The 12,054-nt window shown below is 54.8% G+C and overlaps 1 protein-coding gene across 7 annotated transcripts in view; it reads right to left on the bottom strand.

Annotated features, from left to right (window-relative positions):
- Positions 1-325: 325 nt before the first annotated feature.
- Positions 326-12,054, bottom strand: part of FGD2 (FYVE, RhoGEF and PH domain containing 2) — a 28,477-nt gene continuing 16,748 nt past the window's right edge. Inside the window, exons 1-16 of one of the 7 annotated variants that reach the window (XM_040536229.1) lie at positions 11,231-11,929; positions 8,010-8,325; positions 7,289-7,369; positions 5,216-5,364; positions 4,662-4,818; positions 4,401-4,539; positions 3,838-3,896; positions 3,296-3,442; positions 2,820-2,912; positions 2,404-2,483; positions 2,295-2,325; positions 2,067-2,159; positions 1,705-1,830; positions 1,365-1,511; positions 1,072-1,215; positions 326-987 (exon numbers count right to left, since the gene is read on the bottom strand). In XM_040536229.1, the coding sequence (XP_040392163.1) occupies positions 757-987; positions 1,072-1,215; positions 1,365-1,511; positions 1,705-1,830; positions 2,067-2,159; positions 2,295-2,325; positions 2,404-2,483; positions 2,820-2,912; positions 3,296-3,442; positions 3,838-3,896; positions 4,401-4,539; positions 4,662-4,818; positions 5,216-5,364; positions 7,289-7,369; positions 8,010-8,325; positions 11,231-11,295 (2,058 nt within the window). In that variant the 5' untranslated portion in view covers positions 11,296-11,929 and the 3' untranslated portion in view covers positions 326-756. Of the gene's footprint in view, positions 988-1,071; positions 1,216-1,364; positions 1,512-1,704; positions 1,831-2,066; positions 2,160-2,294; positions 2,326-2,403; positions 2,484-2,819; positions 2,913-3,295; positions 3,443-3,837; positions 3,897-4,400; positions 4,540-4,661; positions 4,819-5,215; positions 5,365-7,288; positions 7,370-8,009; positions 11,931-12,054 lie in introns of those variants that run through there. The other 6 variants (XM_040536227.1, XM_040536233.1, XM_040536228.1 and 3 more) reach the window with 6 other exon arrangements.

Raw genomic sequence — 12,054 nt, 5'->3', positions numbered from 1 at the left:
GTGAGCAGAATGAGGTCCAGGAAAGTCTGGGATGGGCAAAGTGCAAGCCAGCACAGGGACGCCGATGGGGGTGTCCATTTTTACAGGGTACCCCCACACCATGGGACTGCAGCACTGTGAGGTCAGGAGTGGTGACAGGCTGGGAAAGCAGCATCCTAAATCCTGAACTAGGGTCCCCAAGCTGGGTGAAGGCAAGCTACCAGCTTGGTCTCTGCAGGGTGCAAGACTGGGACTGGTTATGGGTAAGATGATGCTAGGGAACAGCCTCTGTTGACAATCCTGCAGGGCACCCCAGAAAATACACCCTCCATAAAGGCTCCTTAGACTGTGCACTGGGGTAAGAGGAAGGATTTATGGCAGCGGTTCCAGTTCCATAGATGCTTTCACAAACACAGGCATAGCCCCTCCAACATCCCACCACCAGGCTCGGAGGAAAGCTGAGGCATTGCTGCCCTCAGGCGGCAGCACGACGCAGCAGATCAATGCCAGGCAGGCTGCGGGATCCCCAGAATGCCCTGGCTTTCCCCCCACCTCACATCCTGGGTACCTCCATCCCCTATGGAGAAGAGGGGAGGGGAGGGGAGGGGAGGGGAAATTGGCTTGTCCATATGGTGGCAAACATACCCCCACCTTGCCCTTTTTGCAGTGAAAAATTAAAGTGCAGAGAGGTGGGGGATCTGCCTAAGGCTGGCTATGAGCAGGAGGTGTTGGTGGGTAGGTGTGACCCACCAGGCAGCCCAGGAGTTAGGCCTGCCTTCATTCTGCCTCACTGCATGAGTCCACATCCTCACCCCCCCCTGGGTGTATGATCCCTGCAGCACAGCGTGCCATGGTCCTCATCCAGCGCTGTTTCAGCTCCTCTGTGTCGGCCACGAAGGTGTAGACCTGCTGGGACTGTTCCAGCTGGAAGAGGTGTCGGGCGTTGCCCTGTGGCAGGTCCCTCACCTGGTAGCCCAGCAGCGGAATGGAGGTGTGGGCTCGGACATCCTGCCAAGAGAGAACACAGCAATGAAAGGCAGGGAATCTAAGCACTGGGCTGTCCCTTGCAGATGGAGCTGAGCCCTGCCTTACCTGGGGGGCTGCATAAATGTACAGCACAAGGGGATCATCCCATGGGATAACAAACCAGCCCCTCATGCCTCCCTTGCCATTCCTGTCCAGCAGCTGCAGGGAACTGCACAGAAGACTCCTGCCTGATATCTCTGCGGCTCCTTTCTGCCAAAAAAAAAAAAAAACAGCCAACAAATCTCTAAACACCCAGTGTTAGTGGAGGCAGAAAGGGCACTGATCAAAGGACTGGGGATGGCAGCAGAGCTTGGAGGAGCAGGGCACAGGGAGGATGGGCAGAGAGGGGTACAACTGACCTCCAGGATGCCTTTGTGCTTCCACTCCTGGTCCTCCAGCACTACATGGCCCATCAGGAAGACATAGCATTCCTGACATACACGGTTTAGGCGGTTCCCATCATACTGCAGCTTCACCTTGTGTTCTGAGCAGCGAGCGCACACCACCTACAACCATCAGACATGGACACTGATGGGGCTAGGGTAGGACTGGGACATCCCTATGACTCCATGAGGAGCTGAGGGCCAGGAAACAGCCCCAAGCCCAGGTAAAGGGGTGCAGAATGTACAAAGGCTGCATTCCTGGCCCAACTGCTCAGGCCAGAAGGGAAGGGAGGAGTTGGGGGACAGGGTAACCCACGTATCCACAAGCTCTACAGTGGTGTCTGCGGCGCATGATGGCATTGAAGGGCTCCTTGCAGCGCATGCACATGGTCACCAAGTTGTCCCGCACCCACTGTGGGGCTCGGCGGCCCAGCTCTTCTGTCTGAGGGTGGGAAATGGCATCGCTGGGGCTGGCTAGCCATGGTCAGGGTAGTCCTGCTCACACACCTTTCAGCCTCCCGAGGCCCTCTGCACTTACTCGTCCCTCCCCAGTCTGCCCCCACTAGTCCTGTAGGGTTTAGCTTAGGAAACTGAGGCACAGCAAAGTGTGACCTCCCTGAGCTTCAGCGTAAGGGGATGCTGGAGACAGACAGGACATGGGAATGGCAGGAGGGTTACCCTGAGTGTGGCGTTTCCTGTCTCCAGCCCACGCACAACCATCTTAAAGCTCTCACTCCTCTTCTCCTTCCTGTCAATGGCATCCTGGAAAGCCTAGAAGGGAAGGCAGGGCTGGAAGGACAGATAGGGGGGCTATCCAAACACTGACAGGTAGGGGATCAGCACCCTTGGGGACCCAGGCATCCAGCTGGTGTGAGATGTGCCACCTCTCACAGCACTCAGCAGTACCTTGATCCAGGCATTCATTTCCTCCCCAGACCTAAATGTAAAAAGGGAGATGGATGAGCTGGCATCCCTCCTCCCTGAGGAGACATGGGGCCATCACACTTTCCCTTACCTGGCCTGCAGCTCCAGCGTCCGCTGCTTTCCCGAGACCAGGAAGGTGTGAGGGAATTGCATGTCATTCAGCTCCCGCACCTGAGAGACACCAAAAAGAACATGGGGAGCAGCTGAACAAATGTCCAGCTCAAAGGGACCTCCATCTGTGAAGTGAGGAACAGGGAGTTCCCTCAGGCAGAAGCCCTTCAGCCCCTCAAATCCACGCATGACATTGCAATGCGATCCCACAGGATCAGACTGCAACCAGTCCCCCTCCCCCACAAAGTCATCCCCGGCTCCAAATTCTTCCTTCCTTCCCAGGAAGTACAAGGTAGCAGCCGCACTACACCCCAGAGAGGGCTGCATTTGGAGGAAGCCTCTGAAACTGTTCCCCAGGGCCTTGGGGAAAGCACAAAGACAAAGGGCTTGTCTGACCTTCATGCCATCCATGTCAATGCGGAGGCGGACCTGGAACTCAGCGCCCACCTGAATGACCTTAGGCACGCAGTACAGCAGCATGTTGTTGAACTGTGCAGGAGAAGGAGAGTGTGGGTCTGTGCCCAGCAACCTATCTGCTCAGGGCTGGGGGGTTCCCTAGGATCAAAGGTCCCTCAGACCCTAGGAGCTGAGCTGGTCCCTGGGAAGGATTTGGAATAAAAAGTGCCTACTTCTGCCCCAGCCCTCTCCCACCCTGCAAAGCCAAAGCACTCCAGGATTCTGGCATCCCCCAGGGAATCAGAGGTTCCCAAACACATGGAGCCCTGAACCAGGGTGTTCAAACCGCCCAGATCTGAAATAATACCTTCTATACAGAGATGAGCCACCAACACCCCTGGCCGAGCTGTCTGCCCCTCTCGCCATCCCTATCCCACCTGCTCCCTGCCCCTTCCCCCTGGAATCCTGGCTCCCACCAGGAACAGGTACTTCTCCGATGTGCTGTTGTTGCGGGTTGAGATTTTTTGGACTGGCCCCTCCTTGATCAGCTCGTTGGAGGGATCCACAATGTCATCTTCAAGGCCCAGTCTCTGGTAGACCTCCCAGAGGTTCTGCAGCCGCTCCTGGGGGAGGCAGGGGGACCTGTCTGGGAGGGAGCTGAACAGCTACCACCTTGTCACACCTGGGTCCCCTCCAGCCCCGGCCCAGCTGCTGAGTACTGGGGGAGACGGCACATCTCACTCACCCCAGACTGACCTTCACAAGCAGCTTCCAGACTGGAAACAGCCTGTCACAACACAGCTGATGCTACAGGCATTACTTCCCCAGGCTTGGGGAGATGGGGGTCAGATATCAAAAGCAGAGTCTAACCTCCCCGGCTGAACCCTGCCCCATTCTGGGCAGGGTTTTGCTCTATTCTGAGTTGCACAGCAATGAGGCCATAAGGAAATCTGGCAGAGAGCCAGCACATCACCATGCCATGACTTGCAAAGCACTGCCAGCTGGGACAGGCACTCACCATCTCGGCAATAGCTGAATTTGAATGCTTGGCCACCATGAAAATCATCTCCAGGGCCTCTGCAAGGAAAAGAGAAAGGAAGAAGGGTTAAACGCCTGCTGTGGAGAGGCAGGAGAAAACTCCTGCATCTGTCCTCACCAGGAACCACACATGCAGTGGCTGCTGTACTACCCTGGACACCATCTGAATGGCCCTGAGCCTGGGTCCAGCTAGACTGTGCAGCAGAGACAGTTGTGGGGGGACACACACGGTGCTAATTTATCCTCCATCCCAGCTGGACTGGGAACTGCTGTTATCCACATGGTTGTGATACCTCCCCTGGTCATCGCAGATCTCCCTGCAGGGAAATGCTCTGCAGCAGGGCACCTTGTCCTGAACCATCACCCACCTTTCCCAACAACTTTCACAAACCCTAAAGGGGTCAGAAAAGGGTCAGACTGACAGGTTTATCCGAGAGCATCTGTTGAGAGGGCCCAGGTAGCCTGATGCCCATGTACAACACCAGGAGCTGTCAATTCCCCTACCAACCCACCCTGCTGCTCACTACAGCAGGGAGCTCTTACTGTCTGCATCATGCCGATCTGGGGACTCAGGCGGCAGTTTTTGGACATAGTCTTTCAGGAGGAGTTCATAGCGTGGGATCCTCTGCACTGGTTCCAGCATATGGTGCTGCAGTGTTAGGTTAGCACAGACCTTCCTCTTCTGACCCACGCACAGAGAAAGAAACAGTAAACACAGCAGTTCCTACTCTCCTCTGCTTCCTCCCTGGAGGGAGATTTTGGGAAGCATTGCTGTGGTCCCCCCACACTGCCATGGCCTATCACCTGGATGTCAGCAATGAGCTCCTGAAAGGGCAGTGACTTCTCTGTCCAGATAGTTATGAGCTCCATAGCCTTGTTGAAGTTCTTCACATATTCACTGTACATTTTCAGGAATGGTGCAAGCTTCTGGATCACATCCCCGATCCTCGGGTGGGAGTTCCTGCAGTAGGGAATCGCAGCTTCCTCAGACCATAGCGAAGATGGACAGCAAGGGATAAAAAAAGGGGGGCAGTTTGTGCATGACAGAGGACAGAGGTTTATGGCTGAGGCCTGCTACATCCCCATACACCTCCCCACTCTCTAGAACAGGTACATGGCCAGCCAGCCTTGGCATTCATTCCTGGGAACACCCCTAAGCCACATGAGATGTCACTCCCCTTTTCAGAAATAGCTTAATCTGGGCTGGACTGTTTTAAGGAAGTGCTCTCCAGCACAAAGACGTCTGGAGCAAAACAGGCTTGAACTCTCTAGTCCTATTGGGAGGCCAAATTCACCACTACTCCCTTATTCCGGGAAATTAACCCAGGCATCCTGCGCCCTCCCCTCCCACAGCTCACCAATCCTCCATGCGCTTCTGCAGCTCTGGCAGAAAGAACTTGGCATGGAACTGGTAGATGGAGGAAATGTTGGAGAAGATCATTTTTACCACCTCCTCTGGGACTGTCTTCCCATTTTTGGCTTCTTTCATCAGCTCTGTATAGAATACCTGGAAGAAAGGTAGGAGAAGATCACATTTGAGATCATCCAAGGAACCTGAATGTGCACAAGTCCAAGGGACCTGACAAAATGCATCCACAGGGCCTGATGGAACTGGTGGATGAAGTTGCTAAGCCACTATCCATCGTATTTGAGAAGCTGTGGCAGTCTGTTGAAGTTCTCAGTGAGTGGAAAAGGACAAACTTAAACCCCATCTTTAAAAAGGGAAAAAAGGAAGACCCAGGGAACAGACCTGGCAGTCCAGTCAGTCTCACCTCTGTGCTTGGCAAGATCATGGAGCAGATCCTCCTGGAAACTATGCTAAGGCACACAGAGAACAGAGAGGTGATTTGTGACAGCCAACATGGCTTCACTAAAGGCAGATCGTGCCGGACGAAATTTAGTGGCTTTCTACAACAGAGTTAAAGCATTGGTGGATAAGGGAAGAGCAACTGATATCATCTACCTGGACACATGCAAAGCACCTGACACTGCACTGCACAACATTCTTTTCTCCAAACTGGAGAGACATGGATTTGATGGATGGACCACTCGGTGGGTAAGGAATTGATTGGATGGTCGCACTTAGAGTTGCAGTCAACAGCTCGATGTCCAGGTGGAGACCAGTGACGAGCGGTGTCCCACAGGGGGTCGGTATTGGGACCGGCACTGCTTAACATCTTTGTCAGTGACATGGACAGTGGGATTGAGTGCACCCTCGGCAAGTTTGCTGATGAGACCAAGCTGCTTGGTGTGGTCAACACACTGGAGGGAAGGGCTGCCGTCCAGAGAGACCTGGACAGGACTGACAGGTGGGCCTGGGCAAACCTCATGAGGTTCAACAAGGCCAAGTGCAAGGGCCTCCACCTGGGTCGAGGCAATCCCAAACATAAATACAGGCTGGGCGATGAAGTGAAAAGAGACCAGCCCTGTGGAGAAGGCCTTGAGGGTACTGGTGGATGAAAGACTGAACATGAGCCAGCAATGTGCCCTTGCAGCCCCGAAAGCCAATTGTATCTTGAGCTGCATGAGAAGAAGTATGGCCAGCAGGTCAAGGGAGGTGATTCTCCCACCCTGCTCTGCTCTCCATGAGACCCTATCATCCGCAGTGCTGCATTCAGCTCTGGAGCCCCCAGCATAAGAAAGACATGGACCTGTTAGAGCTGGACCTGTCCAGAGGAGGCTCATAACGATGATCAGAAGCTGGAGCACTTCTGCTATGAGGACAGACTGAGAGAGTTGGAGTTGAGTTCAGCCTGGAGAAGAGAAGGATCCAGGGAGGCCTTATAGCAGTATTCCAGTACTTAAAGGGGGCCTACAAGAAAGCTGGAGAGAGACTCTATCAGGGAGCACAGGAATAGGACAAGGAGTAATGGCTTTAAGGTAAAAGAGGGTAGATTTAGATTAGACGTTAGGAAGAAATTCTTTACTATGAGGGTGGTGAGGCACTGGAACAGACTGTCCAGAAAAGCTGTGGATGCCCCATCCCTGGTAGTGTTCAAGGCCAGGCTGGATGGGGCTTTGAGCAACCTGGTCTGGTGGAAGGTGTTCATGCCCGTGGCAGGTGAGTTGGAACTTGGTGGTCTTTGAAGTCCCTCCCAACTCAAACAATTCTGTGATTCTATGACTCTATGATTTTGTGATTCTCTGGCTGTGACGACCAGCAACCCAGCAAGGCTCACATCTGCACAGACTCATTCTTTCCATAACCTCTAGGAAACAGTTCCTGGCCTGTGCACACACTGAGCTGAGTCCAGGCACTGCCACAGTATCCCAGCCCTGTCAAGGAGCACAAGACAACTGCTAAGTGTGGCCCGTGCCTTGGTCCTGCCTGGTTTGTCAGCATGGGCTGCCCAGGCTGTGCTAGTGGGGGCTGGTTGCAGCAGGGCTATCACTTCCCAGGCTTGCATGTGCCTTTCCACTCCCCAGCTCACCTGGTCAAGAAGGTGGAGGCGGTTGACGTAAGCCTGCTCTGTCTCCAGCAGCTCCAGAGCGATTTTCTTTTCCTCTGGCTCCTGCATGAGGAGAAGGGCTCAGTCTCATGGGCAGTGATGTGAGCTGTCCCTAACAGCCTGAGGGGATCCAGCTCTGTTCCGCAGGGTTCAGAGCCCACAGTCCAGCTGGAAGTGGACCTTGCTCTGGGTCAGGGCAAAGGAAGGGCTTCAACAGAGTGTGAAAACAAAGCTGTTTGCGGGCTGTGGGGAAGCTTGGCTCACATTCTCACAGGTCACTCCTTTCTCCATGCCCGTTTCTCCTAGGGCAATACAGGCCTAGTGATCTCATACAGTAGGACAGCGTGGGGAGGGTTAACCCCATGGTCTGCAGTTCCACCAAGGCTTCTGAATGAGACCTGCAGAAATGCATCTGCAGTTGGCACAGGTGACGCTGTGGGACCAACCCAGCAGGGCCCACCTGAGCATCCGACCCCCATGCTATAGTTATATCAGAGCTAGAAGACACAAGCTCTGCCTGGATCTATCTGACTACAGGGAATTTGTGCCCAAAGCACCAGGAACAGGGCCACTTCTCCGTCGCCCCCTGCACCAGACCTTGAAGGGGCAGGGACTTGCTCAGCAGAGACCTCAGCTCTGATCCAGCACACACAACTGGGTGCGGGCACCCACCAGCTTACCAGGAACCACCTCCGGAGCTCACCTTGCTGCCAGCTTCGAGGCCTGGATCCTGCTGCCGCCTCCAGTTGTCCCCGCTGATCTTGTGTCGGAAAGAACGAAGGCATTTGAAGCTAAGCCCCTTCTGACCTTGCTGCTCTTTTTGCCCTGCTGCTGAGGCCTTCCTCTGCTGCTGTTCCTCCTCCTCCTCACTCTCTTGCTCTGCTTGGTGCCTGGCAGACATATGGGAGAAGTTCTGGCCCTGGCTGGCTGAGGATGCTGGAAGCTGTTGGGGCTGGCTGGTCACAGGACAAGTCTGGCCATGCAGAGAGTGTCGGTCCCTCCAGGGGAATTTGCCAAGCCTGCAAGGGGGGGAACCAGTATGATCAGCTGCCCCAGCACAGTGCAGGCCTCCCGGCTCCCAACCCATAGGCTGGCTTTCCCACAGCACTGCCCTGAGCTGGCCTAGGATCAGGCTACCATCCTCAAGCAAGGTGGCAGGAAACGTCAGCACCTCAGTGCTGATGCTACCCTGCTCTGCCACAACCCTGCTGATACAATCCAGTGTCTGAAAGCCTATACGTAGTCTGAGGGTGACACGATCCAGTCTCTCCTCTCCTGGTTCCTCCTGCTGGTGTGGTTAATCCCCATCCTGCTCTGCAAGAGCACAGCTCAGCCATTTATCCCATCCACAGGCAGCATGAGCCATCTTAGCCTTCCAGACTTGCACAAGTCACATGTCTCCTTGGCACAACCCATCACTTCCTCTCAGGCACCACTAGGTGGGAGCAATCTGAAATCTGAGGCTTTGCTGGGTTTCCTGCCCTGCCCCAGGCTTTTCTCCTCCCCACTCCTGATGTCTCCTTGCAATTCCACACAAACATGTCACCATGTTTTGCCGAAGGTTTCCAGCCAAAATTCTGGGATGCAACAGACCACCTGGACGTTTTCCCCTCCCACTTCAGTGTTTCTTCCCAGAGATGTGTCTCTGCCAACTTGTTCCCCATGTCTCCATATGCTTGACTTGGCATGGTGCTCTTCAAGCCAGTTCCAGTCTGGATCTCTAGTTTAAAATTCATTTTACTAATTGTGCTAGGACCTGACTTGGGAAACCTGACAGCCTCTGAATGCCTCTCACCAACTCAACAACTTTCAAGGCAATGCCAGTCCTTGATCATCCCAGACTTTATCCTTTCAACCTTCCTCCCCAGGGACATGACAAATCCCACATGAAGACCACTTCCATCTCTGGGCTCACAGCATCACTTCGGATTCATGTCAGACAAAGCTTGACTGTATTGTTTATCCATGGAAGGGCATCATCCCTGTTCCCAGCAGGATCCTCTTCCACTTCAAGTCCACGCCATTCAGCTTTGGTGCTAGCAAATGGCACATCTGGATCTTTGCTTGCTCCCAGCTGTTTAATGCCCAAAGTGCAGACCTGTCATTTGCAGCACTGGAACAGCTCTGGCTTTCTGTCTACTGCTGCCGTGGAGCCAAAGCAGGGAACCAGCTGTCCTGGGCACAAGGCTTTAAAAGCCAAATAGCCAAGAGGTCTCAGCCCTGAGGAAGGTTTGTGGTTTTGCAGAAGGATGATCTCTTTTCTGGCAAAGACAAGGAAGACAAATCCAGAGCAGCACCTTGAAGATGACAGCAGTGAGCTGTCTGTCACCTGAGAGCTGGTTGTTTAGTAAATTCCTCCAGGCAGAAACTAGTAAGACATCCAGTGGTGGCCTGCAGACAGGAATGGAATGAGGAGGAGAAAAGCAGGATGAAACTGGACATAAAACCATGAAGTTGCAGACAGGAAGTGACTCAATAGCAGACACTCATCTGAAGAGGAGGACAGATCTGTCCCCACATGGACCAGCATGTGTCTGTGAGCTTGTGAGGGCATCCACAGCCACGCACACCTGTCCTTGGAGGCAGTCATAGTCCTTCATGTGATAGAGATGCTTTATCCATCACTCCGAGTGCCTCCCAGACCTGTGTCAGTCTAAATCCGCTGCTGAGATCCAACAGGGAACTTCTCTCTTTCTATTTGCAGTATGACTTGTGCTGACTTAGGCTAAGCTGTTTTCTGTTCCAGAAAACTTGTTTCCAGGTTCTACAGCTTCCTCCAAAAGCGATAAAAGTTACTTTTATTTCCCCTAACTCAAACACATGCAAACAACAAACACACTGCAGCAGCAAAATGGGGATAGATCAAAGACCACAAGTGGTTCCAACACAACATCACAAGACAAATTGTGACTGTAGGACCATGGGAACAACCATGCTACTCTGAAGCCATCCAGAGCACAAAGGTCAAGCAAAGCACACAATGCAGGCAAAGCACCTGGAGCAGAAGGAAATCTTATGTCTCGCCATCTTTAGGAAGGGCTGCAAAACCAAGGCTCACTGACAGCACCTCACAGATATAAGAAAAGGCAAGATTTGGTATCCCTATTTAGCAGATAGGAAAACCGAGGCACTGACCACAAACATGACCCACTTCACTAGGGCAAGGCACATCACCAGCCCTGACTCTGGCCTATGCTGTTTGTCATCCCGTGTGATCTGCAGGTCCCAGCTCATGCTTCAAGTGAAGATGCTGTTTTACAGAGCAGCCACACAGCCTGAAAGGCATTCACTGCCCCCCCACACACACTCCCTTGCAAGATGCTTTCTGTTCCCCTTCCTAGGGGTCATACTGCTGCAAACAACTGGATGTCTGAAGCTGGTGTCTGAGGCTTAGGCCCTCCTAGACACTCAAGCAGCCGATTTCCAAGGACTGCGAAGTGCCCAGCTATCTACCTGCTGGACCAGAGCTCGTGCAGCTGCTCTGGTCAGAAGAGTTGCAGAGGAAGCTGGAGGTGTACTGGTGGAGCTATGGCAGGAAGCATGCGCACCTACCGCCCCAAGCCATACTTGCCACTGGGTGAGAACTGTCTGCATGTTTGCAAACCAAAATCCTCTTCTCCAGAAGCAGCAGAAAAACAACATTCAGCAGGCAGGCTAACTGCAAAGGTACTGAGCCTAAACCTGATCCTGGCACAGAAACCTCCAGCAAAGTCAGTCACCTCCTAGCTGAGGTTTTCAGACTTTTCTCCATGACCTGCAGCACGAGGAAAGCTGCAGGGCAAATCTGAGTGCTAAAGAAGAACAGATTACCCAATCGCCTTTCCCCACAGCCTCCAAACCACCTCCACCACGGGTCTTCTTTCCAAAACCCACACTACGTGGAGCCCTAATGCACCTGCAGTGCCCCTGACGTGTGCTCCTTACCCACACTCTTCAAACACAGCCACCAGGTTCAGCACGCTCCGCTCACTGCCCGCCTCCCCCTCCATGGCACAGGCCGTGTCAGCTGGGAGCAGAGCCCGGGTGTATCGATGGAGCTGCGGGGGCAGGTGACTGTGGCTCCCTGCCACAGCCCTGAGCCTTTCCCTCCCTTACTCCGCTTCGAGGTGTCCCCGGGACCCACAGCACGGACCAGCTGCTGTCGCTTCTGCAGCAGATGAGCTTTTATCTGGGGTGGCCTCAAAAAGGAAAAGGAAAGAGGAAGCGCACCAGGTTGCAAGGAGAAGCTCTCAGAAACACTGGGAATTTGTTCAGCCCGGCCCCAACCTGGCCGCGGCACCAAAGGCAGGGCAGCAGCAGGGCGGCTGCAACGCCACGAGCCCGCTTCGTGTGCCGGCCCGCGGCAAGCCGGCGGCGGCGGGGCTGTGCCGGGGCAGCCCCCACGGGGCCCGGCACTGCGAGGGGCCGCGACCGGGCTGCGAGGGAGCGGAGCTGAGGCTCCTTGGCGCTGCAGGGCTGCCCTGGCGCGGGGGGACACGAGCCCGCGGGAGAACGGCGCGCTGGGGCCAGCCTCTTGCGGAGAGGCTCCGTACCCTCGGCCCGCCGCAGCCGCCCCTGCCCGGCCCCGTCACGGCCTCCTCGAGGCCGCACCCACGGCGCCAGCCCCCCCCGCGGCGCCGCCGGGCCGCTGCCGAGCCTCCGCCGCGTTGCCCCCCCCAACCCCCCCGCTCCCGCCATGGTCCCGCCCGCGTCCCCTCCGCCTCTCCTGCCATGGTCCCGCCCGCGCGCTCCCCCTCCCCTCACACGTC

The sequence above is a fragment of the Cygnus olor genome, chromosome 24, assembly GCF_009769625.2.
Source record: "Cygnus olor isolate bCygOlo1 chromosome 24, bCygOlo1.pri.v2, whole genome shotgun sequence".
Taxonomy (NCBI): domain Eukaryota; kingdom Metazoa; phylum Chordata; class Aves; order Anseriformes; family Anatidae; genus Cygnus; species Cygnus olor.
This window is presented reverse-complemented; position numbering and strand designations above follow the sequence as displayed.